Source organism: Notolabrus celidotus, chromosome 5 (genome assembly GCF_009762535.1).
Source record: "Notolabrus celidotus isolate fNotCel1 chromosome 5, fNotCel1.pri, whole genome shotgun sequence".
Classification (NCBI taxonomy): Eukaryota; Metazoa; Chordata; class Actinopteri; order Labriformes; family Labridae; genus Notolabrus; species Notolabrus celidotus.
Window position 1 is genome coordinate 27,584,248 of NC_048276.1, and position 26,390 is coordinate 27,610,637.

Here is a 26,390-nt window from a genome sequence, read left to right on the forward strand (position 1 = left end):
GCTGATTCTGATTCTGATTCTGATTCTGATTCATGAAACGTGAGCAGCACGACTTTGTGTGTAAACCGTGTGTAGCGGAAATTTCCGCGGGTTTCCGCATTCATCGATCTTTTAGTAGCGCTGATCTGTGAGTAACTACTCACAAAATCTACACCTGCTCCCGACTGTGTGTAGCACTTGTGTAAATGTAGGAATACACATAAATACTGCTTGTCACTGTCGGAAATTACAATTTTAATACATCAGCCTACTGCTCTCTGTTATGTACATGTAACCCCTTCACCACGGCTCGCTAAGTATAACACACTTTAAGCTCAAAATGGTCTAGTGGTGAAAGAGACATCCCATTGTAAAATAACTGTCTAGGGTTAAGTATGACTCACTCTTCTGAATATATATTTTAGAGGCTACCAGAAAAACTAGACAAATTACCTTAATGTGATTTAAACAAAATCCTTACCAACTTTAAAGCATGCAGCAATAAACAACTCAACAAGGTATCTCAGTTTTGCATATGTATTGGCAGAACTTGAAATGTTTCACAAGAAATGCAGAAACAATTAGAAACAGTGAACACCAAATGGAGAAAATAAAATACCTGGGGTATTTAATTTAAAGGTTCTTTAGTCTGTTTTAACCTGAGTGCACTCTTAATTGTTGGTTTAGCAAGCTTGCATTTAGTTTCGTTGGCGCGCTTTAATGTCGGAGGCTCGGAGCTCATGGAGAACACAGCAGCTGTCCCTCCTTTTTGTAGAATGGAAACAACTCCTACCATGCAGACTCAGAGGAATGTATTCCTCAGTCTCAAACAGCACAGCAGCGATGGACAGCCAGGTAACACCACACACCCTTCAGGAGGAAGATGACGTGCTCTTCACCCAGCCTCGGCACCAATGACACCTGCAGAAGCTCCTCGCGTCCGCGGTCTCTACTGTCGTCGGCCCGGGAAAGGATCGGCAGCCCTCGTATCTCCTCTGATGGCGGCGGCAGCACTAACACTCACACTCCGTCGGCGCAAACAGTCATAAAACACACGCGACTCACAGTGTGTTAACCGGCAACAGTTCACAGTCCAGTAGGATAAAACCAGGATAACTGAGGTAAACACGGTATTAAAGGTGACATATCATGCAAAATTGACTTTTTAATGGTTCTTTACCTGAAATATGTTTCCCTGGCATGTCTACAAACCCCCCGAGAATGAAAAAAATCCATTCTGCCCCTGTTTTGATTTCTACACCTTTCTGTAAATGTGTGTGATACGAGCCGTTTCAAACTTCCATGTTTTTGTTACGTCACAACAATATCCGGTCTGTCACGGAGTCAGAGCTCGGAGCTTGTTCAGCCCATAGACTGTATAAAATAATACTGAATCCCTCCCCCGTTTTTCATTACCTGCACAAATGTGTGCTAACAAGGAGCTTAGGATGGAGGCATGCTAGTTGTAGGCTGTCTTAATAAACACAAAGGTCGGTTTTACTCCCCACGTCTGCAGATTTGAAGATCTAGTGGATGATTTTTATTTATCATGGATAAGTGCTAGCGCTAGTTAGCATAGCTACATAGCTACATGTCGTAGCTGTAGCTGTGTACCAAGACACACGTCGACATACTGAAAAATAAAACAACAAGAAACACAGAATCTGTGACCAATCCTTCAGAAAAGGTCCCGCTGCCTTTCTGGCAGAGGTCGGTTTTACTCCCCACGTCTGCAGATTTGAAGATCTAGTGGATGATTTTTATTTATCATGGATAAGTGCTAGCGCTAATTGGCATAGCCACATAGCTACATGTTCATAGCTACTGTAGCTAGCTGTAGCTGTAGCTGTAGCTAGCTGTGTACCAAGACACACGTCGACATACTGAAAAATAAAACAACAAGAAACACAGAATCTGTGACCAATCCTTCAGAAAAGGTCCCGCTGCCTTTCTGGCAGAGGTCGGTTTTACTCCCCACGTCTGCAGATTTGAAGATCTAGTGGATGATTTTTATTTATCATGGATAAGTGCTAGCGCTAGTTAGCATAGCCACATAGCTACATGTTCGTAGCTGTGTACCAAGACACACGTCTACATACTGATAAATAAAACAACAAGAAACACTAAATCTGTGACCAATCGTTCAGAAAGGTCCTGCTACAGGCGCCTCTCCGTCAGGATCAGATTCTGGATCAGATTCAGAGGGTTGAAGTAACGCGATCTCTGAGCAGCCATGTATATTCAGCCAACATGTAAACATTAGATCAACGTGCTGGAGAGCCGAGGCACATCCACTTCCGGAGGGGGCGTGGTCAGAGGGAAAACAGAGTGTTCTGAGGAGGAATGAAGAGGAGGTCTTTTCAGGCATGCCAAAATCTGATTTCAAAGTGTTTTTTTGAGCATAAACTTTAAAGACATGTTTTGGGGACCTCTTAGACCAATATATATTGATGAAAAAAGCGTGATATGTCCCCTTTAATTCTCCCACGAGTCAACAGTCTATAGCTCCGCTGCGCCGCGTTCTCCTCCTTCTTCTTCCTGCTTCTCGTCTCTCTGCACAAGGTCACCTGAACTTACACTTCCAGGTCATTAACGCCCTAATGTAAACATAACGTGGCCGAAGTATTTTTAAACCTTTTTTAGAGTATTTAAACACATGAAATATACATATTTTAACAGTAAATTATGAATGAAGTTCAACATAATAATGATCTGTGCCTTCTTAAAGTTCTGTTAGTTTTACATCATTTCAATATGACAACTGAAAATACAATCAGGCATTTTATCCATAAAAGACACTCTTGTGCTTTATCAAAAAAATATTAATGATAATAATACTGATATTTATCAGGTTATTACATACACAATACGCAGATGCCTTGAGACATGAAATTTAAACATGACAAATTATTAAAAATATATATAACATATTTTTACAAAAAATAAGTTGGCAATTAAAGCTTTGAGATCTAGATTAGGTTTATTTAGAATGTTAACTACTTGTTAAAAACCACACAGACTAACTGGAGCCTAATCCTAATCCAACTAAAAGAAGCCACGCCATACCCGCACATTTGCAGGTTCTCTCCGTGCTGGGATTCTTAGCCACAGGGACCTTCCAGCGGGAGATGGCAGATAGATCTGGAATCTCCCAGCCATCAATGAGTCGCATTTTACCGGCAGTACTTGCCGGCATTATTGAGTCAAGGCCGGAGTACATTCAATTCTCCTATGGCACACAACAGCAAATCGAGGTAAAGTGGGGGTTTAGCGCTGGCCAACATGCCAAATGTCATCGGTGCCATAGACTGCACACACATACGCATCAAGGCTCCATCTGATGATGCATTTGCATACATAAACCGGAAAAACTTTCATTCAGTGATTGTGCAGCTGATATGTGATGCAAACTGTGTGTTGCTCAACGTTGTGGCTCGGTGGCCCGGTGTGACAGCTTCATAAGTTTTCCCCATTTGGAAAATGGAGCTGTGAGAGACGGCTGGCTTGTCAGTAAGAATGTAGTCTTCTATACAAATGCATGTGTTTTATATGTAGAGACTTTTTATCCATAGAAAATAAAATGTGCTTCCTACATTCCACTTCGCCCCAAAATAATTTCAATCTTCGCCTCGGAGAAGTTCTTTTTTCGCGCTCTATCCTTTTTTCCTTGCGCCATGATTGCAGGGCAGGCCGACCAGATGCACAGGTCTGCGTCCTTATATGGTGATTATTTGCTATTCATGAGCGGATATTTATGCTAATTGATAATCTCCGGGAGCGCTGTCAATTTCTGATGGGGTTGGCATTCATCATCTTACACACGAGATCAGCTGTTAGCTGCCCGTAGCATGTTGATGCTAAACGATACTAGGCCCGATGTTCCCTGCGAGCTGAGGAGAAGGAGGCAAGGACGATGTGCTGGTATTGAGGTGCAAGCTAAGAAAAGACGACATCGGCCTGTCCTTCCACCCACCGTTATGGGGAATGTGAGATCTATCTACGATAAGGTGGACGAGCTAACCCAGCACCAGAGGGAATACTGGCAGAGTAGCATCATGCTAACAGAGCTAACACCAGACACGAACGCCACATTGGAAGGATTAAACCAAGGGAGAGGTTCCGGTGGCTGGTGGTGAGGCTTTCAGCAGTGTGACTGCCCCCTGGTGGCTGGCTGCAGTATAGGTCAAAAATCCTTCTCCCCCATTCATTTGAATGGGGGAGCAGTCAAACTTTAAAAAATAAATACACATCTTACGAATGTTTCTCACATCCGTATGCTGTGGTGATATGTAGTTAGTATTTGACTGTTTTGTGTTCAAGGCCTCTTTTTCCTGAAAAGTTTATTTTTCGTTAGTTATTAGAGTTTAAAAAACGGGGTTTTACTTCCGGGTTTCCTTTGATTCACAGCCGCCGTGGAGAGAAACTTCAAAGGACACACAGCGTCTTGTGACGTCACGCTGTAGGGCGGAGCTTATTACAGTGGCTTTACAGGCTCTGGCTGCACAATGGCGGCACCCAGGAGGGGGATTTTTTGGCTTCAGAACCGTACAACGGGAAGAGGCGGAGCAACGCTGTCCATTTTTATTTACAGTCTATGGATTAAACCTGCTGTGGGCGGACAGGATACAGGACAGCAAGACTGAACACACTAGTGAAGAAGGCCAGCTCAGTCCTGGACCCTGTGGAGGTGGTGGCTGACAGGAGGATTATGGCCAAGCTGTCGTCTTTGATGAACATTTCTTTTTTTTAGATATATATTCTGATAGATTAGATATATATTGACATAGAGTGGTCTAGACCTCCTATGTTTGTAAAAGCGTCTTGAGATAACGTTTGTTGTGATTTGGCGCTATACAAATAAAGATTGATTGATTGATGATTGACACGTATTTACGTTCAAATCTGAGTTTTCCGCGCCGTTCATGAATCCGGAGTAGAGTTTTAGTAGCGTGAGCTTTTATGTGCAAATCTACACACAGATTTACTCACGTTTCATGACTGAGACCCAGTGAGAGCAGATCGAGAAATTAGCTATCCAGACTACTCTCATCATTTGTACCAGGGTGTAAACATGTTTATTTCTGCTGTAAAGATCGTCTTTTTCCCATTCATGTGTATGTGACTTCTGGTACTTCTGGAGTCAGCCTCAAGCGGATCCTCGATGAACTGCAGCTTTTAACACTTCCGCATTGGACTCGTATTTTTAGACCAGAGGCTGCCGCTTGGTTTTGACGTAATAAGAGCTCAATTATCCTCTTCTCTGAACAAGGTCATAGAAAGCCCCATAAATGATCTTTAAATATAAAATAAATAAATGATCTGTAGTTACAATCAAATAAAATGTGTTTAATTCATCATACTTTACAGGATACATCAGATTTAAGTTTTCAAGCACTAACCCTGCTGGGTTAGATTTTCTCTGTGGCTTCTTCACATAAGTTCCTCATGTCCAACAAAGTATCCTCAAGGGATTGGATCATCTTTGCTGAATCCTTTTCTCTGCCAGTCTCAGAATATTCGAAACAGGACACTATTAACTCCATGTGATCATTCATTAAACCGTAATTTACGTCGTATAGTCCGACTTCTTCAGGACTGGAACATGTGATGACTCCATTCCCGCTTGTTACCTTTTGAACAAGAAAGTAAAAATCATTGTTGCAACATTGTTACAAATGAAAAAATGAACTAGACTGTCTCAGGGTGATACACATTTTAATGAATGTTATTGCTTTAATCCTGTCCTTACCTGACCAGCTATGACTTGAAATGTGAAAGCTTTTTCATAGGAAACATCTGTGAAGATTTCAGGGGTGGGGATTTTTTCCTCGACAGCCTGCATCTCCAGTCCAAAGAGATGTCCATCTGTGATCTGTCCACGGAGTATCTGAAAGAACGAGGAAAGTAGTGCTTAAACCACACACACACACAACACATCGAACCTTGAAGCAGATGGGCTGCAGCAGCAGAAGACCACACCAGGTGCCACTCCCGTCAGCTAAGAACAGGAAACTGAGGCTACAATTTGCACAGGCTCATCAAAACCAAAGGATTGGTAAAACGTTGCCTGGTCTGATGAGTCTGGATTCCTCACCATTTAAGTGTAATTTATACGCCACAGAGTAACAGTATTGTTCCTTTATGACCACAGTGTACCAATCCTTTGATGGCTACTTCCAGCAGGATAACGTGCCACGTCACAAAGCTCAAATCATCTCACACTGTTTTTTTTAAACATGACGATTCTTTCACTGTACTCCAACGGTCTCCACAGTCACCAGATCTTAATCCATTAGAGCTCCTTTGGGATGTGGAGCAACAAGAGATTCGTATCATATTGAGCAGCTGACAAATCTGCAGCAACTGTGTGATGTTATCATGACAATATTGTTTACTGCAGCTTGTTGAATCTTCTGAAGGCAAAAGGGCCCACCTGGTACTAGCAAGGTCTACCTAATAAAGTTACTCCTTGTTTTTTTTTTTTAGTATTACACAACTTTATACTTTTCATCAAACAAGAACACTTATCACTTCCCACAGTATATACAATGTCTTTGCTCTATTATCCAGTTTGTAGGCTTTAAATTATTTGTGAACAATCAAAATCTGTTTTTATCAACAGCTGAGCTGAGAAGTGTTCCAGCTTTTTGCTTTTAAATCAAGAGAAGAATTTTTCCAGACAATAAAATAAAGCAGTTATTGTTGCTGTAAATAAAACTCACCGTGATAATGTTGTGATGGTGTGTTTTCAGAGCTTTTTTCAGCAGATCCAGTTTCTCTGAGTTCTGTTAAAACAGAGAAAAAGATGAGATGTTTTATCTCTGCACTCACAAACTCACAGGTTATATAACTATGATCGCTCAACTGGATGACAATATTATCAACATGATGTATTAAAATGTCTTTTAACACAAACTGTTTGACTTTGTGGCCCTTCCATGTGCCTGCTCATCACATAAGAGATAAATCCTAATCAAGATGCTTTACATTAAAGGTGACATATCATGCAAAATCGACTTTTTAATGGTTCTCTACCTGAAATATGTTTCCCTGGCATGTCTACAAACCCCCCGAAAATGAAAAAAATCCATTCTGCCCCTGTTTTGATTTCTCCACCTTTCTGTAAATGTGTGTGAAACGAGCCGTTTCAGACTTCCGTGTTTTTGTTACGTCACAACAATATCCGGTCTGTCACTGAGCCAGAGCTCGGAGCTTGTTCAGCCCATACACTGTATAAAATACAACTCAACTCCTCCTCCGTTTTTCATTACCTGTACAAATGTGTGGTAACAAGGAGCTTAGGAGGGAGGCATGCTAGTTGTAGGCTGTCTTAATAAACACAAAGGTCGGTTTTACTCCCCACGTCTGCAGATTTGAAGATCTAGTGGATGATTTTTATTTGTCATGGAAAAGTGCTAGCGCTAGTTAGCATAGCCACATAGCTACATGTCGTAGCTGTAGCTGTAGCTGTGTACCAAGACACACGTCGACATACTGACAAATAAAACAACAAGAAACACAAAATCTGTGACCAGTCCTTCAGAAAGGTCCTGCTGCAGGCGCCTCTCCGTCAGGATCAGATTCTGGATCAGATTCAGAGGGTTGAAGTAACGCTATCTGTGAGCAGCCGTGTATATTCAGCCAACATGTAAACATTAGATCAACGTGCTGGAGACCCGAGGGCACACTCACTTCCTGAGGGGGCGTGGTCAGAGAGAAAACAGACTGTTCTGAGGAGGGCTGAAGAAGAGGGCTTTTCAGACATGCCAAAATCTGATAACAAAGTGTTTTTTGAGCACAAACTTTAAAGACATGTTTTGGGGACCTCTTAGACCAATATATATTGATGAAAAAAGCGTGATATGTCACCTTTAAGGATTACTTCATAAGTTACGACACCGTTAGTTCAATGGAAAGTCTGACCGCTTCATATTTATATGTTTGGTAGATTAGGAACACATGGCTCAGATCTGAGCTATGTTACAGTAGAGATAGGATTCATCACAGGAGAAGTTATATTAGTGGTAAATGTCTCTCTCGTCAGACCTGCTTGTTCGGGTCATCGAAGGCTTTAACAAAAGCGGCGGATGCACTGGAGGTTGCGTTGAGCAATCCTAGACGCCCTCCTTTGTACATCCTCAGGGTTACGGGTTCTTGCGTGGCGGAGAGCTGCTGGTGCGTCCTGATGAGAGGAGAGAAATATTTTAACCAACAAACAAGTCACAGTCAGACTTTACGAATACATTTACTATTTGAAGTTTCTGCAAATCACCATCATTATCAGTTCTGTATCCGTGAGTGTGAATGCTGTTTTTGATGTTGTTTTGGTTAATGCTGTTATTTGCCTCTGTCCATCTCTCTCTTTTCATCTCTCTCCATCCCTCTCTCTAACATAGTCTCAGCAGATGTCTGTCTAACATAATTTTTCCCTCCTGTCCATATTCTTCTTCAAAGACAGCCACTCACCTGAAGTATGCCAGTTGTGTTGCCATCTGCATGAAACCGTCAGGACTCATCTTGAAAGACTTGAGGAGGTTTTTACCAAAGTGCTCGAACACTTTTGTCTTAAGATCAAAACCTTTAATCAGCCTGTCGTCATGAGAAACAGTTCTGGGTGAGATTTCTCTTATTAACACAGAAATGAGTTCTTATCAGCAGATCCATGTGCTAAATTATGAGATTAAACATATTAAACATCCAGTAATATGTATCTGTGTACTTTCTGTTTATCATACAGGCCTGTGACAACAGACACCTATCATTACCTGGTGTCTGCCTTTAAGAGTTTAATGTAGCAGTTCACCTAGCATCACATGCTAACAGAAATGACTACATCAGCCCTGGGCTTGTGTTTCTGTGTCACTCTTTCATGATAAAAAAAACTCTCACTTCTCCATGTGTTGCTTGGCCTCCTCAATGTCCTCCTTTATCTCGGGTGAAATGTTGAACTTCAGTTTCTGCGGGGGACATAAATCCATGACGGGGGACGCCTGTGGTTTTTCTTTTTTCCTACGCAGCAGAGAAAAAAAAATCAGACAACAACCAACGTCCCTGTGAGCTCAATATGCAGATGCTCCGAACACAGCTGACATGTCAGGAGAGACAAAAGATGTAGACGAATCTGTTGCTGAAAAATAAAAATGAACTCATTCACATCCTGCAGTGTTCAAGATAACATTAAATTCATTGTTTGATTCAAAAGGGCAAAGGGTTAAAGAGGTCATAGAGCGAGAGAAATCATCAACATAGAGATCATTGAATCACAGGTATTTCATGTCTGATTAAAACAATCAGGAATAGGTGTTTTTGGGTTTAGTTACTTTGACTGGTTCTGGTTACTTACATGTGTGCATTTATATATTGACAAGCTTCTACAGCCACTATTCCATCAGCCACAGTGTGGAGGACCGTCCCGCCACACACACCGTTCTGTCCAATAATAAACTGTAAAAAATAAAGAACACAGATATAAATGTTCAAGTAGTTTGAATCATATTAAATTGGACTCACAGATGATGAATGAACAGAGCAAATATAAACATGTGTGCCCCTCAGGCATTTAGTGAACTTCTGCTGATGACCCTTACTCTAGTACTACAGCAGATCTGACCAAGTTTAATGTTAATTTCATGTCCACGTTGTTCCTCCTCTGTCTGTTGGAGTAACATCTTCACCATGCACAGTAAGCAGCTGTTTGATCTTGCCACTAGCTGTCCTTTTATATGAAAGAGCCACTTAACATTATGACCTTTGCGCAGGCTGCTTTGCTTTGCCAAGGGGTTGTATCTATATTTTTTCTGTTGCTCTTTGTGCTCTGTTTACTCAGGAAAAGTAAACACTCAGCAACAGCACCCATGTTAAGCCCTCAGGAGAGGAGGAGCTAAGGCATGATGCTCCAAAGATGAGGAGGAGCTAAGGCATGATGCTCCAAAGAGGAGGAGGAGCTAAGGCATGATGCTCCAGAGAGGAGGAGGAGCTAAGGCATGATGCTCCAAAGTGGAGGAGGAGCTAAGGCGTGATGCTCCAGAGTGGAGGAGGAGGAGCTAAGGCATGATGCTCCAGGAAGGAGGATGAGGAGGAGCTATGGCATGATGCTCCAGAGAGGAGAAGGGGGAGCTAAGGCATGATGCCCCAGAGAGGATGAGGAGGAGCTAAGGCATGATGCTCTAGATGGGAGGAGCTAAGGCATGATGCTCCAGGGAGGAGGACGAGGAGGATCTAAGGCATGATGCTCCAGAGAGGAGGAGGAGGAGCTAAGGCATGGCGCTCAAGAGAGGAGGAGGTGCTAAGGCATGATGTTCCAGAGAGGAGGAGGAGCTAAGGCGTGATGCTCCAGAGAGGAGGAGGAGGAGCTAAGGCATGATGCTCTAGATTGGAGGAGGAAATAGGAAAAAAAGCACAAGAGAGGAGGAGGAGCCAAGGCATGGCACTCAAGAGAGGAGGAGGTGCTGAGGCATGGCACCCCATAGAGGAGGAGATAAGGCATGATGCTCTAGAGTGAGGAGGAGCTAAGGCATGATGCTCCAGATAGGAGGAGGACTTAAGGCATAAAGCTCCAGAGAAGAGGAGCTAAGGCATGGTGCTCAAGAGAGGAAGCTCCTCCTCCAGGAGCTGTATTGATGAACTGATCCCTGCGGTGGTGAGACTGGTGCAGGCTAAAGGCTGTTTTATACTGTGCGTGTGTGTGTGTGTGTGTGTGTTTGTGTGTGCGTGTGTGTTTGTTTGTGTGTATGTCTGTGTGTGTGTGTGTGTGTGTGCGTGTGTGCGTGTGTCCTGACTGACCTGCAATCCCTTGTCAAACCAGCGGTTGGCGCTGTTCCAGCGGCTTCCTTCCCCATGCAGCAATGTTGGCATCGTTTTAGTGCGATAAGATTGACTGGCCACAGGGGCCGTTGGTCCATCCAGACAGATGGTGAAGATGCTGCTCTGGATGGCAAACATCGACTGTTTGTTGGTTTCATCTAAACACAAATAAAAAATATGTTTTATTATCAGACTGCAGCCTTATCATGTTTTATTTTTCAACTCGCTGAGCAAAGTGTGTTTAGATTGACCAAGAAGCCATGCACAGCCCACAGTACATCAGCTGGTCTTAACTCCTGACCATATCAGCTGACAACTCAGTTGATCACATCTACACATCAACACTCAAACATCAAAATTGGCATTCTGTTAAAACAGTTTCAGCCCGCCCACTCTTCCTACTTTCTCTGCACACTGCTTTGCAAGCTCCAACACTAAGAGAACAACCAGATCTGCGTTTGTGCTTCAACAGCCTGCTGCTCGTCATATCAATCCCTGTCTGAGGATTCATAGCAGATTGACCGCACCATAGATACACAATGATCTGAGGCAGAGAAAGCTGCTGGTGATGAGCAGCCAGGGCTTTTATTTCGCAGGTAACACTCCTAAATCTTCCAGCATTAGTAAACAGCTAGTGCCCTGGCTCCTGGTTCAAGGTAATCTTTGTTATCCAAGTGGTAATTTGTTGTAAAGCTTGCAGCAAGCACACACAAAAGAAGAAAACACAACATCTCACACCAAATATAAACAACTGAGCATCATTCATATAAGACACCAATGGCAACAGTGACTAAATATTTTTTAAATCTATTGGTTCTGCACATAAACTGTATAATAAATGGACATTGTCTCTCTGACGTCAACCATCTGTTTCTGAGGCCCTGTTTTGATGCTGATTGTCAGCGGTAGCCATATTGGAAATGCTGACTCAACCTAACTTCTGTTGAGCTAGTGTGAGGTAAAGAGGTGGGCCTTTAGCCTCCTCACTGTTGCCATCTGTCAATCAAGTCAGCTGTGCCTCTACTTATGCAAAACTTGTAATCTTAATATCTTCTAAACAACTGAGTTATAATATATTCACTCCCCGTACAGTGTGTGAAAAAAAACGAGCTATTCAGACTAGACAAATTTTTTGAACCAGGCTGTAAACAGGTTTATTTTCATTTCTGGAGGTTACCGTTTGGTCCTACATCGTGGCAGGCTTTATCTGAGAACGGACAGAAGCAGTTTGAATGTCTCTGACAGACGGGGGGCTAGGTCTTCCAAGGATCGACCCAGTTTTCTTTAAAATCCTTCACTTGTCAACCGAGACAGCTCAGTAAACGTCACCAGCTAACAAAGGCAACAATCAGAAAGAGCAAAGCTTACAATAAAAATCCAAGCGCTGGTGGCTTTTTTACAAACAAGCATCAACATGATCCCTGAAGTTCAGCCTCTCATCAATAGTGCACAGGTATTTGTACCTATGTACTGTACACACTCTTCTGCCTGACCACAGACTACAACTAGAGATATGCCAATGGGATTCTTTCTCAGACAACCGTCTTCTCTAGGTTTTGCTACATAGATGTTCAAGAACGAGGCTTTACACCAGATAAATTCATCAACAGGACCAAGATCATCATCTGGAGCAAGAACACGATGGCCGTGTTGTCAGCAACCATAATACTGTGACAAGCCGCATGCCAGATTTGGCACAAATTGGTATATAATGCAGATGAAGAGGTGAATCGATGCGCCACTGATGTGAGCCATTGGAAGATAAAGGACCACCATTTACCCTCGCACGCTGAAACCTAAAAATACAGTTCTGTACAGTTGCGTTCTGAATAGTTGTGTCTCATAAAATTGTGTCTTGTGTAGTTGTGTCCTGTATAGTTGTGTCCTGTGAAGTTGTGTCCTGTGTAGTTGTGTCCTGTATAGTTGTGTCCTGTGTAAGTGTTTCCTGTGTAGTTGTGTCCTGTGTAGTTGTGTCCTGTATAGTTGTGTCCTGTGTAAGTGTTTCCTGTGAAGTTGTGTCCTGTGTAGTTGTGTCCTGTATAGTTGTGTCCTGTGTAAGTGTTTCCTGTGTAGTTGTGACCTGTATGGTTGTTTCCTGTGTAGTTGTGTCCTGTGTAGTTGTGTCCTGTGAAGTTGTTTCTGTATAGTTGTGTCCTGTATAGTTGTGTCCTGTGTAGTTGTGTCCTGTGTAAGTGTTTCCTGTGTAGTTGTGACCTGTATAGTTGTTTCCTGTGTAGTTGTTTCCTGTGTAGTTGTGTCCTGTGTAGTTGTGACCTGTATGGTTGTTTCCTGTATAGTTGTTTCCTGTATAGTTGTGTCCTGTGTAGTTGTTTCCTGTGTAGTTGTGTCCTGTATAGTTGTTTCCTGTGTAGATGTTTCCTGTGTAGTTGTTTCCTGTGTAGTTGTGTCCTGTATAGTTGTTTCCTGTGTAGTTGTGTCCTGTGTAGTTGTTTCCTGTGTAGTTGTCTCCTGTATAGTTGTTTCCTGTGTAGTTGTGTCCTGTGTAGTTGTTTCATGTGTAGTTGTGTCCTGTGTAGTTGTTTCATGTGTAGTTGTGTCCTGTGTAGTTGTTTCCTGTGTAGGTGTCTCCTGTATAGTTGTTTCCTGGGTAGTTGTTTCCTGTGTAATTGTTTCCTGTATAGTTGTTTCCTGTGTAGTTGTTTCCTGTGTAGGTGTCTCCTGTGTAGCTGTGTCCTGTGTAGTTGTTTCCTGTGTAGTTGTTTCCTGTGTAGTTGTGTCCTGTGTAGTTGTTTCCTGTGTAGGTGTCTCCTGTATAGTTGTTTCCTGTGTAGTTGTTTCCTGTGTAATTGTTTCCTGTGTAGTTGTTTCCTGTGTAGATGTTTCCTGTGTAGTTGTGTCCTGTGTAGTTGTTTCCTGTGTAGATGTTTCCTGTGTAGTTGTGACCTGTATGTTTGTTTCCTGTGTAGTTGTTTCCTGTGTAGTTGTGTCCTGTATAGTTGTTTCCTGTATAGTTGTGTCCTGTGTAGTTGTTTCCTGTGTAGTTGTGTCCTGTATAGTTGTTTCCTGTATAGTTGTGTCCTGTGTAGTTGTTTCCTGTGTAGTTGTGTCCTGTATAGTTGTTTCCTGTGTAGATGTTTCCTGTGTAGTTGTTTCCTGTGTAGTTGTGTCCTGTATAGTTGTTTCCTGTGTAGTTGTGTCCTGTGTAGTTGTTTCCTGTGTAGTTGTCTCCTGTATAGTTGCTTCCTGTGTAGTTGTGTCCTGTGTAGTTGTTTCATGTGTAGTTGTGTCCTGTGTAGTTGTTTCCTGTGTAGTTGTTTCCTGTGTAATTGTTTCCTGTGTAGTTGTTTCCTGTGTAGGTGTCTCCTGTGTAGTTGTGTCCTGTATAGTTGTTTCCTGTGTAGTTGTGTCCTGTGTAGTTGTGTCCTGTGTAGTTGTTTCCTGTATAGTTGTGTCCTGTGTAAGTGTTTCCTGTGTAGTTGTGACCTGTATGGTTGTTTCCTGTGTAGTTGTGTCCTGTGTAGTTGTGTCCTGTGAAGTTGTTTCTGTGTAGTTGTTTCCTGTGTAGTTGTGTCCTGTATAGTTGTTTCCTGTGTAGATGTTTCCTGTGTAGTTGTTTCCTGTGTAGTTGTGTCCTGTATAGTTGTTTCCTGTGTAGTTGTGTCCTGTGTAGTTGTTTCCTGTGTAGTTGTCTCCTGTATAGTTGTTTCCTGTGTAGTTGTGTCCTGTGTAGTTGTTTCATGTGTAGTTGTGTCCTGTGTAGTTGTTTCATGTGTAGTTGTGTCCTGTGTAGTTGTTTCCTGTGTAGGTGTCTCCTGTATAGTTGTTTCCTGGGTAGTTGTTTCCTGTGTAATTGTTTCCTGTATAGTTGTTTCCTGTGTAGTTGTTTCCTGTGTAGGTGTCTCCTGTGTAGCTGTGTCCTGTGTAGTTGTTTCCTGTGTAGTTGTTTCCTGTGTAGTTGTGTCCTGTGTAGTTGTTTCCTGTGTAGGTGTCTCCTGTATAGTTGTTTCCTGTGTAGTTGTTTCCTGTGTTATTGTTTCCTGTGTAGTTGTTTCCTGTGTAGATGTTTCCTGTGTAGTTGTGTCCTGTGTAGTTGTTTCCTGTGTAGATGTTTCCTGTGTAGTTGTGACCTGTATGTTTGTTTCCTGTGTAGTTGTTTCCTGTGTAGTTGTGTCCTGTATAGTTGTTTCCTGTATAGTTGTGTCCTGTGTAGTTGTTTCCTGTGTAGTTGTGTCCTGTATAGTTGTTTCCTGTATAGTTGTGTCCTGTGTAGTTGTTTCCTGTGTAGTTGTGTCCTGTATAGTTGTTTCCTGTGTAGATGTTTCCTGTGTAGTTGTTTCCTGTGTAGTTGTGTCCTGTATAGTTGTTTCCTGTGTAGTTGTGTCCTGTGTAGTTGTTTCCTGTGTAGTTGTCTCCTGTATAGTTGCTTCCTGTGTAGTTGTGTCCTGTGTAGTTGTTTCATGTGTAGTTGTGTCCTGTGTAGTTGTTTCCTGTGTAGTTGTTTCCTGTGTAATTGTTTCCTGTGTAGTTGTTTCCTGTGTAGGTGTCTCCTGTGTAGTTGTGTCCTGTATAGTTGTTTCCTGTGTAGTTGTGTCCTGTGTAGTTGTGTCCTGTGTAGTTGTTTCCTGTATAGTTGTGTCCTGTGTAAGTGTTTCCTGTGTAGTTGTGACCTGTATGGTTGTTTCCTGTGTAGTTGTGTCCTGTGTAGTTGTGTCCTGTGAAGTTGTTTCTGTATAGTTGTGTCCTGTATAGTTGTGTCCTGTGTAGTTGTGTCCTGTGTAAGTGTTTCCTGTGTAGTTATGACCTGTATAGTTGTTTCCTGTGTAGTTGTTTCCTGTTTAGTTGTGTCCTGTGTAGTTGTGACCTGTATGGTTGTTTCCTGTATAGTTGTTTCCTGTATAGTTGTGTCCTGTGTAGTTGTTTCCTGTGTAGTTGTTTCCTGTATAGTTGTTTCCTGTGTAGATGTTTCCTGTGTAGTTGTTTCCTGTGTAGTTGTGTCCTGTATAGTTGTTTCCTGTGTAGTTGTGTCCTGTGTAGGTGTCTCCTGTGTAGCTGTGTCCTGTGTAGTTGTTTCCTGTGTAGTTGTTTCCTTTGTAGTTGTGTCCTGTGTAGTTGTTTCCTGTGTAGGTGTCTCCTGTATAGTTGTTTCCTGTGTAGTTGTTTCCTGTGTAATTGTTTCCTGTGTAGTTGTTTCCTGTGTAGTTGTTTCCTGTGTAGATGTTTCCTGTGTAGTTGTGTCCTGTGTAGTTGTTTCCTGTGTAGATGTTTCCTGTGTAGTTGTGACCTGTATGTTTGTTTCCTGTGTAGTTGTTTCCTGTGTAGTTGTGTCCTGTATAGTTGTTTCCTGTATAGTTGTGTCCTGTGTAGTTGTTTCCTGTGTAGTTGTGTCCTGTATAGTTGTTTCCTGTATAGTTGTGTCCTGTGTAGTTGTTTCCTGTGTAGTTGTGTCCTGTATAGTTGTTTCCTGTGTAGATGTTTCCTGTGTAGTTGTTTCCTGTGTAGTTGTGTCCTGTATAGTTGTTTCCTGTGTAGATGTTTCCTGTGTAGTTGTTTCCTGTGTAGTTGTTTCCTGTGTAGGTGTCTCCTGTGTAGTTGTGTCCTGTATAGTTGTTTCCTGTGTAGTTGTGTCCTGTGTAGTTGTGTCCTGTGTAGTTGTTTCCTGTGTAGTTGTTTCCTGTGTAGTTGTTTCCTGTGTAATTGTTTCCTGTGTAGTTGTTTCCTGTGTAGGTGTCTCCTGTGTAGTTGTGTCCTGTATAGTTGTTTCCTGTGTAGTTGTGTCCTGTGTAGTTGTGTCCTGTGTAGTTGTTTCCTGTATAGTTGTGTCCTGTGTAAGTGTTTCCTGTGTAGTTGTGACCTGTATGGTTGTTTCCTGTGTAGTTGTGTCCTGTGTAGTTGTGTCCTGTGAAGTTGTTTCTGTATAGTTGTGTCCTGTATAGTTGTGTCCTGTGTAGTTGTGTCCTGTGTAAGTGTTTCCTGTGTAGTTGTGACCTGTATAGTTGTTTCCTGTGTAGTTGTTTCCTGTGTAGTTGTGTCCTGTGTAGTTGTGACCTGTATGGTTGTCTCCTGTATAGTTGTTTCCTGTATAGTTGTGTCCTGTATAGTTGTTTCCTGTGTAGATGTTTCCTGTGTAGTTGTTTCCTGTGTAGTTGTGTCCTGTATAGTTGTTTCCTGTGTAGTTGTGTCCTGTGTAGGTGTCTCCTGTGTAGCTGTGTCCTGTGTAGTTGTTTCCTGTGTAGTTGTTTCCTGTGTAGTTGTGTCCTGTGTAGTTGTTTCCTGTGTAGGTGTCTCCTGTATAGTTGTTTCCTGTGTAGTTGTTTCCTGTGTAATTGTTTCCTGTGTAGTTGTTTCCTGTGTAGATGTTTCCTGTGTAGTTGTGTCCTGTGTAGTTGTTTCCTGTGTAGATGTTTCCTGTGTAGTTGTGACCTGTATGTTTGTTTCCTGTGTAGTTGTTTCCTGTGTAGTTGTTTCCTGTATAGTTGTGTCCTGTGTAGTTGTTTCCTGTGTAGTTGTGTCCTGTATAGTTGTTTCCTGTATAGTTGTGTCCTGTGTAGTTGTTTCCTGTGTAGTTGTGTCCTGTATAGTTGTTTCCTGTGTAGTTGTGTCCTGTATAGTTGTTTCCTGTGTAGATGTGTCCTGTGTAGTTGTTTCCTGTGTAGTTGTGTCCTGTATAGTTGTTTCCTGTGTAATTGTTTCCTGTGTAGGTGTCTCCTGTGTAGTTGTGTCCTGTATAGTTGTTTCCTGTGTAGTTGTGTCCTGTGTAGTTGTGTCCTGTGTACTTGTTTCCTGTGTAGTTGTGTCCTGTGTAGTTGTTTCCTGTGTAGGTGTTTCCTGTATAGTTGTTTCCTGTGTAGTTGTTTCCTGTGTAATTGTTTCCTGTGTAGTTGTTTCCTGTGTAGATGTTTCCTGTGTAGTTGTGTCCTGTGTAGTTGTTTCCTGTGTAGTTATGTCCTGTATAGTTGTTTCCTGTATAGTTGTGTCCTGTGTAGTTGTTTCCTGTGTAGTTGTCTCCTGTATAGTTGTTTCCTGTGTAGTTGTGTCCTGTGTAGTTGTTTCATGTGTAGTTGTGTCCTGTGTAATTGTTTCCTGTGTAGTTGTTTCCTGTGTAGGTGTCTCCTGTGTAATTGTTTCCTGTGTAGTTGTTTCCTGTGTAGTTGTGTCCTGTGTAATTGTTTCCTGTGTAGGTGTCTCCTGTATAGTTGTTTCCTGTGTAGTTGTTTCCTGTGTAATTGTTTCCTGTGTAGTTGTTTCCTGTGTAGATGTTTCCTGTGTAGTTGTGTCCTGTGTAGTTGTTTCCTGTGTAGATGTGTCCTGTGTAGTTGTTTCCTGTGTAGTTGTGTCCTGTGTAGTTGTTTCCTGTGTAGTTGTGTCCTGTGTAGTTGTTTCCTGTGTAGTTGTGTCCTGTCTAGTTGTTTCCTGTGTAGGTGTCTCCTGTATAGTTGTTTCCTGTGTAGTTGTTTCCTGTGTAATTGTTTCCTGTATAGTTGTTTCATGTGTAGTTGTGTCCTGTGTAGTTGTTTCCTGTGTAGTTGTGTCTCCTGTGTAATTGTTTCCTGTATAGTTGTTTCCTGTGTAGTTGTTTCCTGTGTAATTGTTTCCTGTGTAGTTGATTCCTGTGTAGATGTTTCCTGTGTAGTTGTGTCCTGTGTAGTTGTTTCCTGTGTAGATGTGTCCTGTGTAGTTGTTTCCTGTGTAGTTGTGTCCTGTGTAATTGTTTCCTGTGTAGGTGTCTCCTGTATAGTTGTTTCCTGTGTAGTTGTTTCCTGTGTAGTTGTGTCCTGTGTAGTTGTTTCCTGTGTAGTTGTGTCCTGTGTAGTTGTTTCCTGTGTAGGTGTCTCCTGTATAGTTGTTTCCTGTGTAGTTGTTTCCTGTGTAATTGTTTCCTGTATAGTTGTGTCCTGTGTAGTTGTTTCCTGTGTAGTTGTGTCCTGTATAGTTGTTTCCTGTGTAGTTGTTTCCTGTGTAGTTGTGTCCTGTGTAGTTGTTTCCTGTGTAGTTGTGTCCTGTGTAGTTGTTTCCTGTGTAGTTGTGTCCTGTGTAGTTGTTTCCTGTGTAGTTGTGTCCTGTGTAGTTGTTTCCTGTGTAGTTGTGTCCTGTGTAGTTGTTTCCTGTGTAGTTGTTTCCTGTGTAGTTGTGTCCTGTGTAGTTGTTTCCTGTGTAGTTGTGTCCTGTGTAGTTGTTTCCTGTGTAGTTGTGTCCTGTGTAGTTGTGTCCTGTATAGTTGTGTCCTGTGTAGTTGTTTCCAGTGTAATTGTTTCCTGTTTAGTTGGGTCCTGTGTAGTTGTGTCCTGTGTAGTTTTGTCCTATATAGTTGTTTCCTGTGTAGCTGTTTCCTGTATAGTTCTGTCATGTATAGTTGTGTCATGTATAGTTGTGTCATGTATAGTTGTGTCCTGTATAGTTGTGTCCTGGATTGTCTCATGTATAGTTGTGTCCTGTATAGTTGTGTCCTGAGGAGGATGGTTTTCTCTTCAGTGCCGGGTTGCTTCGTACTTTCTGATGTATTGATTTTATTAAGTTATAGTTGATTCTATTTTCACCTTTGATCAGGTTAAATTTCAGACGTGATACAGTCCTTCACACCAGGTGTCCAACAGGCTTTTAACCATGTGGTTTTGAGTCTCCATCATGATGTGGTGTTCAGTGTTGTGTGTTTTTATTTTTTTTTAACTTCAGAGTGTACGTGGTTGGTTTTAGTGCACTGCTTTCCTCACCAGTGATGAGCTTCTCATAAACTTTGGCCCAGATGTCTCTGCGTTGAGATGTCAGGATCCCAACAGGTTCCTGGTCAGGCTGCATTGACGATTCATATATTCTCTTCAGCTGAACTAAGATATCCTCCTTACTCAGCTGAGTACCATCACTGTGGTACACATCCATCACAAAGAACTGGAAGCACACACATACACACAAAAGCACACTGAATCAAAATCTTAAGATCTGATAATGCACAGTTTGGTCATCTCAAAGAATCATTGATTTAAATATCAATAAGTATTACTGTAAACAGAAACCCCCATTTATTTTTAAAGACAAATAATCAACCATATGGGTTAAATAATTGGAGGGATTGTTTGATGAAATGACACAGGTGTCTCTCACCTGACAGTTGTGAACCACGCTGATATGTTTAGGGGGGTTGGGGCTTTTGGCGTAAAACATCAGAGAATCAACTTCTGGATGTGGGATTCTGCAGGATGATAATAGTTCCTCATGCTGTAACATACACATCGGCGTTCCTTGGAAGTATGAAACTGGAAGTGTGCCACTGAAAAAAAAAATGTAACAATCAATACCCTGCTTATCAACAACTCTTTACAATGAAAACCTCTGATGTTCTCTAAAAAACTTTAATCTATCAATATTCAGTGCTGTGAATCAATAACCATGTGATTCATATCTATGATGTTTTCTGAAACTCAAGAGCTGCGCATATGGCAAGTTATTTCCATTGGTTGTTTGTAGGATTTTGAGTGCACATATTCCGCTTGTTCCTGAACTGCAAGCTACCTGCCAGTCTGATTGTGATTGGTGCCCAATAACTGAATTTTATCCCCAACAGCAGCGTGCTGACATTGGCAGAGAGAGGCACACACCCACTCCCCACCCAGAAACACCCTAAGTGGTAAAATATTACAACCCTTACCTTTAACCAATAACAAAATAATGAAACACATGTTTATGATGTACCTTAAAAACAGTGCTGAATAGTAAAAGCCATAAAAGATACCTGATTTCAAGTGTTAATGAAGGTACTTAGACAGGAAATACTTTAAACTCACGTTTCAGTCTTCAGTTTATAATCCAGCAGAGCCAGCACTGAATCAGCAGCACACCTGAACATAGAAAACAAGGTAGGTATTACTATCACCATGATTACCATCAGTACAACTGGGATTAATATAATTATGAAGAGAAGTAGGAGTAGATTTTAGAGAATTCAGATGAAGGCTTGATTTAAGGAAAAATAGTTATTAAAAAACGTTTTTAATTTAATATGACTGTTGTTTGATAAAGGGTTCAGATGTTAGAACTTTTCTGATATCTGAACATTGCTGTCAATATTCCTGCTGTGTGTGTGTGCGTGTGCGTGTGCGTGTGCGTGTGTGTGTGTGTGTGTGTGTGTGTGTGTGTGTGTGTTACCTGATCTGTCCATGAATATCTGTGTAGTCCTGTTTGGGGAAGATTCCCGACATATTTGAAAAAATAGGTAAAGGCTTTCGTCTAGCCAGGTAGGCCATCTTCACATAATCGTCTGTTGACTGTGGGAAAAAAAAAAAAAACACAACACACAGACACACCCACACACACACACACACACACACACACACAGTATTATAGGAAAGAACAGACTGAGTCTCTAAAAATGGAAAAGTAACGTCTCTTATTGAACTGACACTGAAGACCAGTTCCTCTCATGTCCACTAGAGTGTCTCCTGCAATGAGTCAATTTCCATAGAGCCCCATGTTACAATCCAGAAACACTCACTTCAGGCTTCAAGATGGCAGCAACAAAAACCCACCTCAAAGACGCAGAGCTGAAGATTCAGTAGGTTTTAACACAATCAGCTGAGTCAAACTGGTTAAAGTCAACATCTATGGTGAGACAACTATGATCAACAGCCAAAGGCTAATGAATTATCATCATCTGGATGTAAATCTAACCCAGAGACTGAAATCCAAACTGTCTGAAGTTAATCCATGGCTGATTTAGTTAACCAGGAGACGTGATCAGAGCTGATCAATGAGCTGCTCCTCACTGACAGTATGAATCTACAGGTCAGTGTGAGAGTGAATGAGCTGCTGCAGTGATCACAGTATAATCTGTGTTTCAGTGAATAAAGCAGGATGTGTCTGCAGGTCAGTGATCACAGTATAATCTGTGTTTCAGTGAATAAAGAGGGAACCACAGGAGGATTATTCTCAATCCTTTGTCTTTTCGGACTCACCCAGTTATCTACTCCCTCTGCTCTGCTCTGCAGATCGCTCTGCAGTCTCTCTCCCACTCCTCCTGGTTTCTGAAACTCTTCCACCAGCTGTTTGGCTCTCTGCAGCTCATGGGGCTTCAACACAGGCTCCAGGATGTTCAGGTACAGCTCACAGGTCTTCTTCAGAGGGGGGACGGGCAGTTTAGGCAGATCCTGCTGCTGACTTATGTTTCTACATGAGTGCAGAGCGGCAGGTCTTAGAGGGATACAGGGTTTCAGCCTCCCCACCTTCACCTGATGGGAACATTTAATATCAGATTTTTAATCAGTGTGAAATGTAACTGAAGAGTCTGCTAATATGTTCCAATACTATTGAATCTAAACTACAACAATACAGGTTTCATAAATGATTGTTCCCATTCTCATATCATTTTAACTTTGCGTGGTCATTTATTTAAAGGGGACATATCACGCTTTTTTCATCAATATATATTGGTCTAAGAGGTCCCCAAAACTTGTGTCTTTAAAGTTTATGCTCAAAAAAACACTTTAAAATCAGATTTTGGCATGCCTGAAAAGTCCTCTTCTTCATTCCTCATCAGAACACTCTGTTTTTCCTCTGACCACGCCCCCTCCGGAAGTGGATGTGCCTCGGCTCTCCAGCACGTTGATCTAATGTTTACATGTTGGCTGAATATACACGGCTGCTCAGAGATCGCGTTACTTCAACCCTCTGAATCTGATCCTGACGGAGAGGCGCCTGTAGCAGGACCTTTCTGAACGATTGGTCATAGATTTAGTGTTTCTTGTTGTTTTATTTATCAGTATGTAGACGTGTGTCTTGGTACACAGCTACGAACATGTAGCTATGTGGCTATGCTAACTAGCGCTAGCACTTATCCATGATAAATAAAAATCATCCACTAGATCTTCAAATCTGCAGACGTGGGGAGTAAAACCGACCTCTGCCAGAAAGGCAGCAGGACCTTTTATGAAGGATTGGTCACAGATTTAGTGTTTCTTGTTGTTTTATTTGTCAGTATGTCGACGTGTGTCTGGTACACAGCTACAGCTACAGCTACAGCTACAGCTACAGCTACAGCTACAGCTACAGCTACAGCTATGAACATATAGCTATGTGGCTATGCTAATTAGCGCTAGCACTTATCCATGACAAATAAAAATCATCCGCTATATCTTCAAATCTGCAGACGTGGGGACTAAAACCGACCTTTGTGTTTATTAAGACAGCCTACAACTAGCATGCCTCCCTCCTAAGCTCCTTGTTAGCACACATTTGTGCAGGTAATGAAAAACGGGGGAGGGATTCAGTATTATTTTATACGGTCTATGGGCTGAACAAGTTCCGAGCTCTGACTCCGTGACAGACCGGATATTGTTGTGACGTAACAAAAACACGGAAGTCTGAAACGGCTCGTTTCACACACATTTACAGAAAGGTGGAGAAATCAAAACAGGGGCAGAATGGATTTTTTTCATTCTCGGGGGGTTTGTAGACATGCCAGGGACACATATTTCAGGTAGAGAACCATTAAAAAGTCAATTTTGCATGATATGTCACCTTTAAAACGTGACTAAAGTGAACACAGAGTGAAACAACACTAAATAGAAGGTTTGGTTACATTTAATATAAATCAATGCTCAAACAGACAGGATGAAGTAAAGTTTGTGACTCACCAGACTCTTGCTGCAGATTCTCAACATTATTCTGTCTGAAAATCTTCTTCACCAGTTTTTACCAGTGTTTAAGGTTTGGATGTCAAATGACTTCTGTCTGTGACACGACTGGATCTGCTGACTGCTGTAGGCTTGATCCCTCTTGACTTTTATGGAGCCACAAACTGTTGGAATATCTCAAAGTCAATTTGTCTTTCCAAACTGTATTTGCCTGCTTATCTTAGACAAAGAGTTCATCATAACCTGAAGGCTTCTACCTCAGTGTGTAGGAAAGGACTGCTGCAGGCTTCCAGGATGCCACACAGTTTGTGACAGGTTAGTGTGTTTTTATTGACTTGGTCATTTAGAGAGTGCATCAATGTTTGGACAAACACAGTAACATGGCAAACAGAGGGAAAACTGTATTTTTTGGAAGTGTGTTTATATTGTTACCCTCAGCTCGTCCTAATGTCCTCTGTGGCATGTTGGATGAAGCTGCGACACACAGAAGGATGATAGATTACTTTACATGACAGGGACTTAAGTTTACCACGACAGCTTTTCTGTTTCACACCCCCTGAGAGACATAGGAAAGAAAGTAAGAAAGAAGAGGGGAAAAAGCAAGGAGAGGAAGAGGGAGAGAGATCACAACTGTGGGTCTCTGCTACTTCGTTCTCCCATCAGTGATGATCAAACTCAGCGACTGTCAAAACCTGATGTTGGAAACCTTTCTTTACAGGGTTAAGAAATACAAAATAAATAAAAAAGTCATTGAGCTCAGACCAGCCATATGCCTGAGTGTTAGAGCTTCACAGTGTCCCTTTCAGAGTGTGCACCGTGTCTTTAAGACTTTAATCCTACGGGTTGTAACTGCAGTGGGTCTATTCATAGTTTAGTCAACAGTTGATTTGCTGGTTTGGAGGTCAGAAAACTTTCTTTGTGATAAAACATGTTTGAGAGGGAGGATTGTAAGAGTAACACACCTGTCAGATTGTTGTTTTTTAAATGACTCTCCTTAAAAAGCTTACTCTTGATTCAGGCACCTTATCTAACTATAGACCGTTATCTAACCTATGCTTCCTCTAGGTAACGCCATGAGGATACATCTTATATGCTTCCTCTAGGTAGCAACGTGAGGAAACACTCTGATTGCTAATTGATTAATCTACTCAATGTTGTAGTTTCATGTGAAAGTTTAACTAACTAAACTAAACAGAGCCCATCTGAAGGCCTCTGTCCTTCCTTTAACTTTCTTCACCTACCTACTAACTGTTTAAACAACATGCAGGATCAATGGCCCCCTCCCTGCAATGATCAAAAGATGATCTCATTTTACATACAACAGCCCTTCCCAGCCCCAGAGCAATACAAAGTGAAAAACACTTCCTTTTCCAAATATTTACATCTTAACTGTACCTCAGGGGTCCGTTTCACAAAGCAGGTTTAGTAAATACTCTGAGTTTGTTAACCCTGAAATGAGGGAAACTCTGTGTTTTCCTTTTCACAAAGGGAGGTAACTCAAACCAGAGAAAGGGGGGTAACTCTAGCCTGTTTCACAGAGGGAGGTAACTTAAACTCTCGGTCAGTTACCGTAGTAACAGACTATGAACCTAATCTGGTCGGGACCAGGTTTTCCTCAATGAATCTCAAGTTTCTCTCAGTCTCCGCCCCCTTTCAGCCACACACGGTATTTGATTTCCTCATTCATTCAGTCGGCAGGCGAGTTTTGGCGTAGCGTATTTCTGCCGTCTGTTATTTAAATAATAATTCAAAAATCAATCAGTAGGCCTATATTAGGTGCCAACTTTTTTCACTAAAATGGCATGTCCTTTTGTTAATGATCCCGTGGATGAAGGTGCAGCATTATTGCGCAGAAAATTAAATATTCGTCGGGAGATGATAATCAGACCGCGCATAGATATTTTAGCATTTCTGGACAATTATCTTTTTGAGCGGTACTGTTTCACTTCACAGTTTATCATCTACATACACAACCTTATCCGTCCGTACATTTGCAATATTACCCACCGTAGTCGTGCTCTTACATCCCAGCAGATATTGTGTGTTGCTCTGCGTTTTTTTGCAAATGGGAGTTTTTTGTATAATGTTGGAGATGCAGGGCACTTACGTAAGGCCACTGTATGCAGGACGGCAGAGCAGTCAGAGACACCATATCCTGCATCCACTTCAGAGATTAAGACAATATCATCACCACTACCACCACCAACACAGCAGCAGTCAAATAAAAACATAATACAAATTTCATTTGGTCTCCTTTATTTCCTACAAATACAAGAGATAGTTTAGTTAATGTTCCTGTAGTTAACATAATTAACATAATTCACCTGTGACCATGCACCCACCTCTAACTTGTGCTCTAGTAATTCAATTTCGAGATCTGCCCTTCTCATCTGGCGGTCCAAGAACTGCATTTCTTTGTTGGTTTTTTCAATTTTTTTCAGAAGAAATATTTTGTAGATATCTTTAACTGGGAATACATAAGGAGGACATTAAATTATACAGTTGCACATGAATTCCACAGAATGAACCTCTGGTGTTTACTGAACATCCATCTCACTGTGTCAATCTGTGCAGTTGAAGTTGAGGGACCCTCCTGCTGCTGCCCAGCCATGCCCTGTTAGAAAGGATGAGAATGTGTTAATACTTCAGTGTAGGCTAAATGTCACACTCTATTTTACACCATAATGTTAAGAAATGTGAATGGGAAGAGAACTAGCAATAACATATCAAATGTTACCTCTACAGGCCTTTCTGGTTCCCCCTCTGTGAAGGCAGCAGACAAAGTCTCCTCGCACTCTTCATCCTAGATGAGTGATATGTCTCAGTATACTTAAACTACCATTTGGCAAAATCTTTGGAGTATTGCCTACTTACAGTTACAAGGTCTGTTGTGGCGTGAGGGGGCTCCACCAGGCAGATCGCACCATCAGAATATGTTGGGAGAAAAAAAAAAAAAAATGAAAAGGGAAATAAATATTTGTATGAATAGGCTTAAAAAAAGATATATAGGTCTAGGGATATTACATG

At 41.8% G+C, this 26,390-nt stretch overlaps 1 protein-coding gene across 3 annotated transcripts; it reads right to left on the bottom strand.

The window, feature by feature from the left end:
- Nucleotides 1-5,304: 5,304 nt before the first annotated feature.
- LOC117812295 (carnitine O-acetyltransferase-like) lies at nucleotides 5,305-26,367 on the bottom strand. Of its 3 annotated transcripts, none has more exons than XM_034682988.1 (19): nucleotides 26,238-26,367; nucleotides 26,101-26,166; nucleotides 25,921-25,977; nucleotides 25,706-25,830; nucleotides 23,796-23,837; nucleotides 23,364-23,527; nucleotides 21,687-21,959; nucleotides 20,881-20,999; nucleotides 20,520-20,573; nucleotides 19,840-20,005; nucleotides 19,452-19,626; nucleotides 10,762-10,940; nucleotides 9,323-9,423; nucleotides 8,869-8,988; nucleotides 8,446-8,568; nucleotides 8,026-8,161; nucleotides 6,702-6,764; nucleotides 5,729-5,866; nucleotides 5,305-5,609 (listed from the first exon to the last, which is right to left on the bottom strand). In XM_034682988.1, exons 6-19 carry the CDS (start codon nucleotides 23,388-23,390, stop codon nucleotides 5,388-5,390), a joined length of 1,896 nt encoding a protein of 631 aa, XP_034538879.1. In that variant the 5' UTR covers nucleotides 23,391-23,527; nucleotides 23,796-23,837; nucleotides 25,706-25,830; nucleotides 25,921-25,977; nucleotides 26,101-26,166; nucleotides 26,238-26,367; the 3' UTR covers nucleotides 5,305-5,387. The 3 variants fall into 3 exon arrangements, with proteins under 3 accessions (XP_034538879.1, XP_034538877.1, XP_034538878.1); XM_034682986.1 differs by adding an exon at nucleotides 25,471-25,527 and having other exon boundaries at nucleotides 25,706-25,977; XM_034682987.1 differs by lacking the exons at nucleotides 23,796-23,837; nucleotides 25,706-25,830; nucleotides 25,921-25,977; nucleotides 26,101-26,166; nucleotides 26,238-26,367 and adding an exon at nucleotides 23,621-23,640.
- Between the last annotated feature and the right edge of the window lie 23 nt (nucleotides 26,368-26,390).

What these genes read in the sequence shown, in the direction of transcription:
- LOC117812295 (XM_034682988.1), bottom strand. Translation starts at nt 23,390, where the DNA reads ATGTTGAGAATCTGCAGCAAGAGTCTG. An exon ending in GAATCTGCAGCAAGAGTCTG is followed by an intron (nt 21,960 to 23,363) that starts GTGAGTCACAAA and finishes TGTTCCCATCAG; the next exon opens with GTGAAGGTGGGGAGGCTGAA. An exon ending in GCCAAGCAACACATGGAGAA is followed by an intron (nt 8,569 to 8,868) that starts GTGAGAGTTTTT and finishes TCATGACGACAG; the next exon opens with GCTGATTAAAGGTTTTGATC.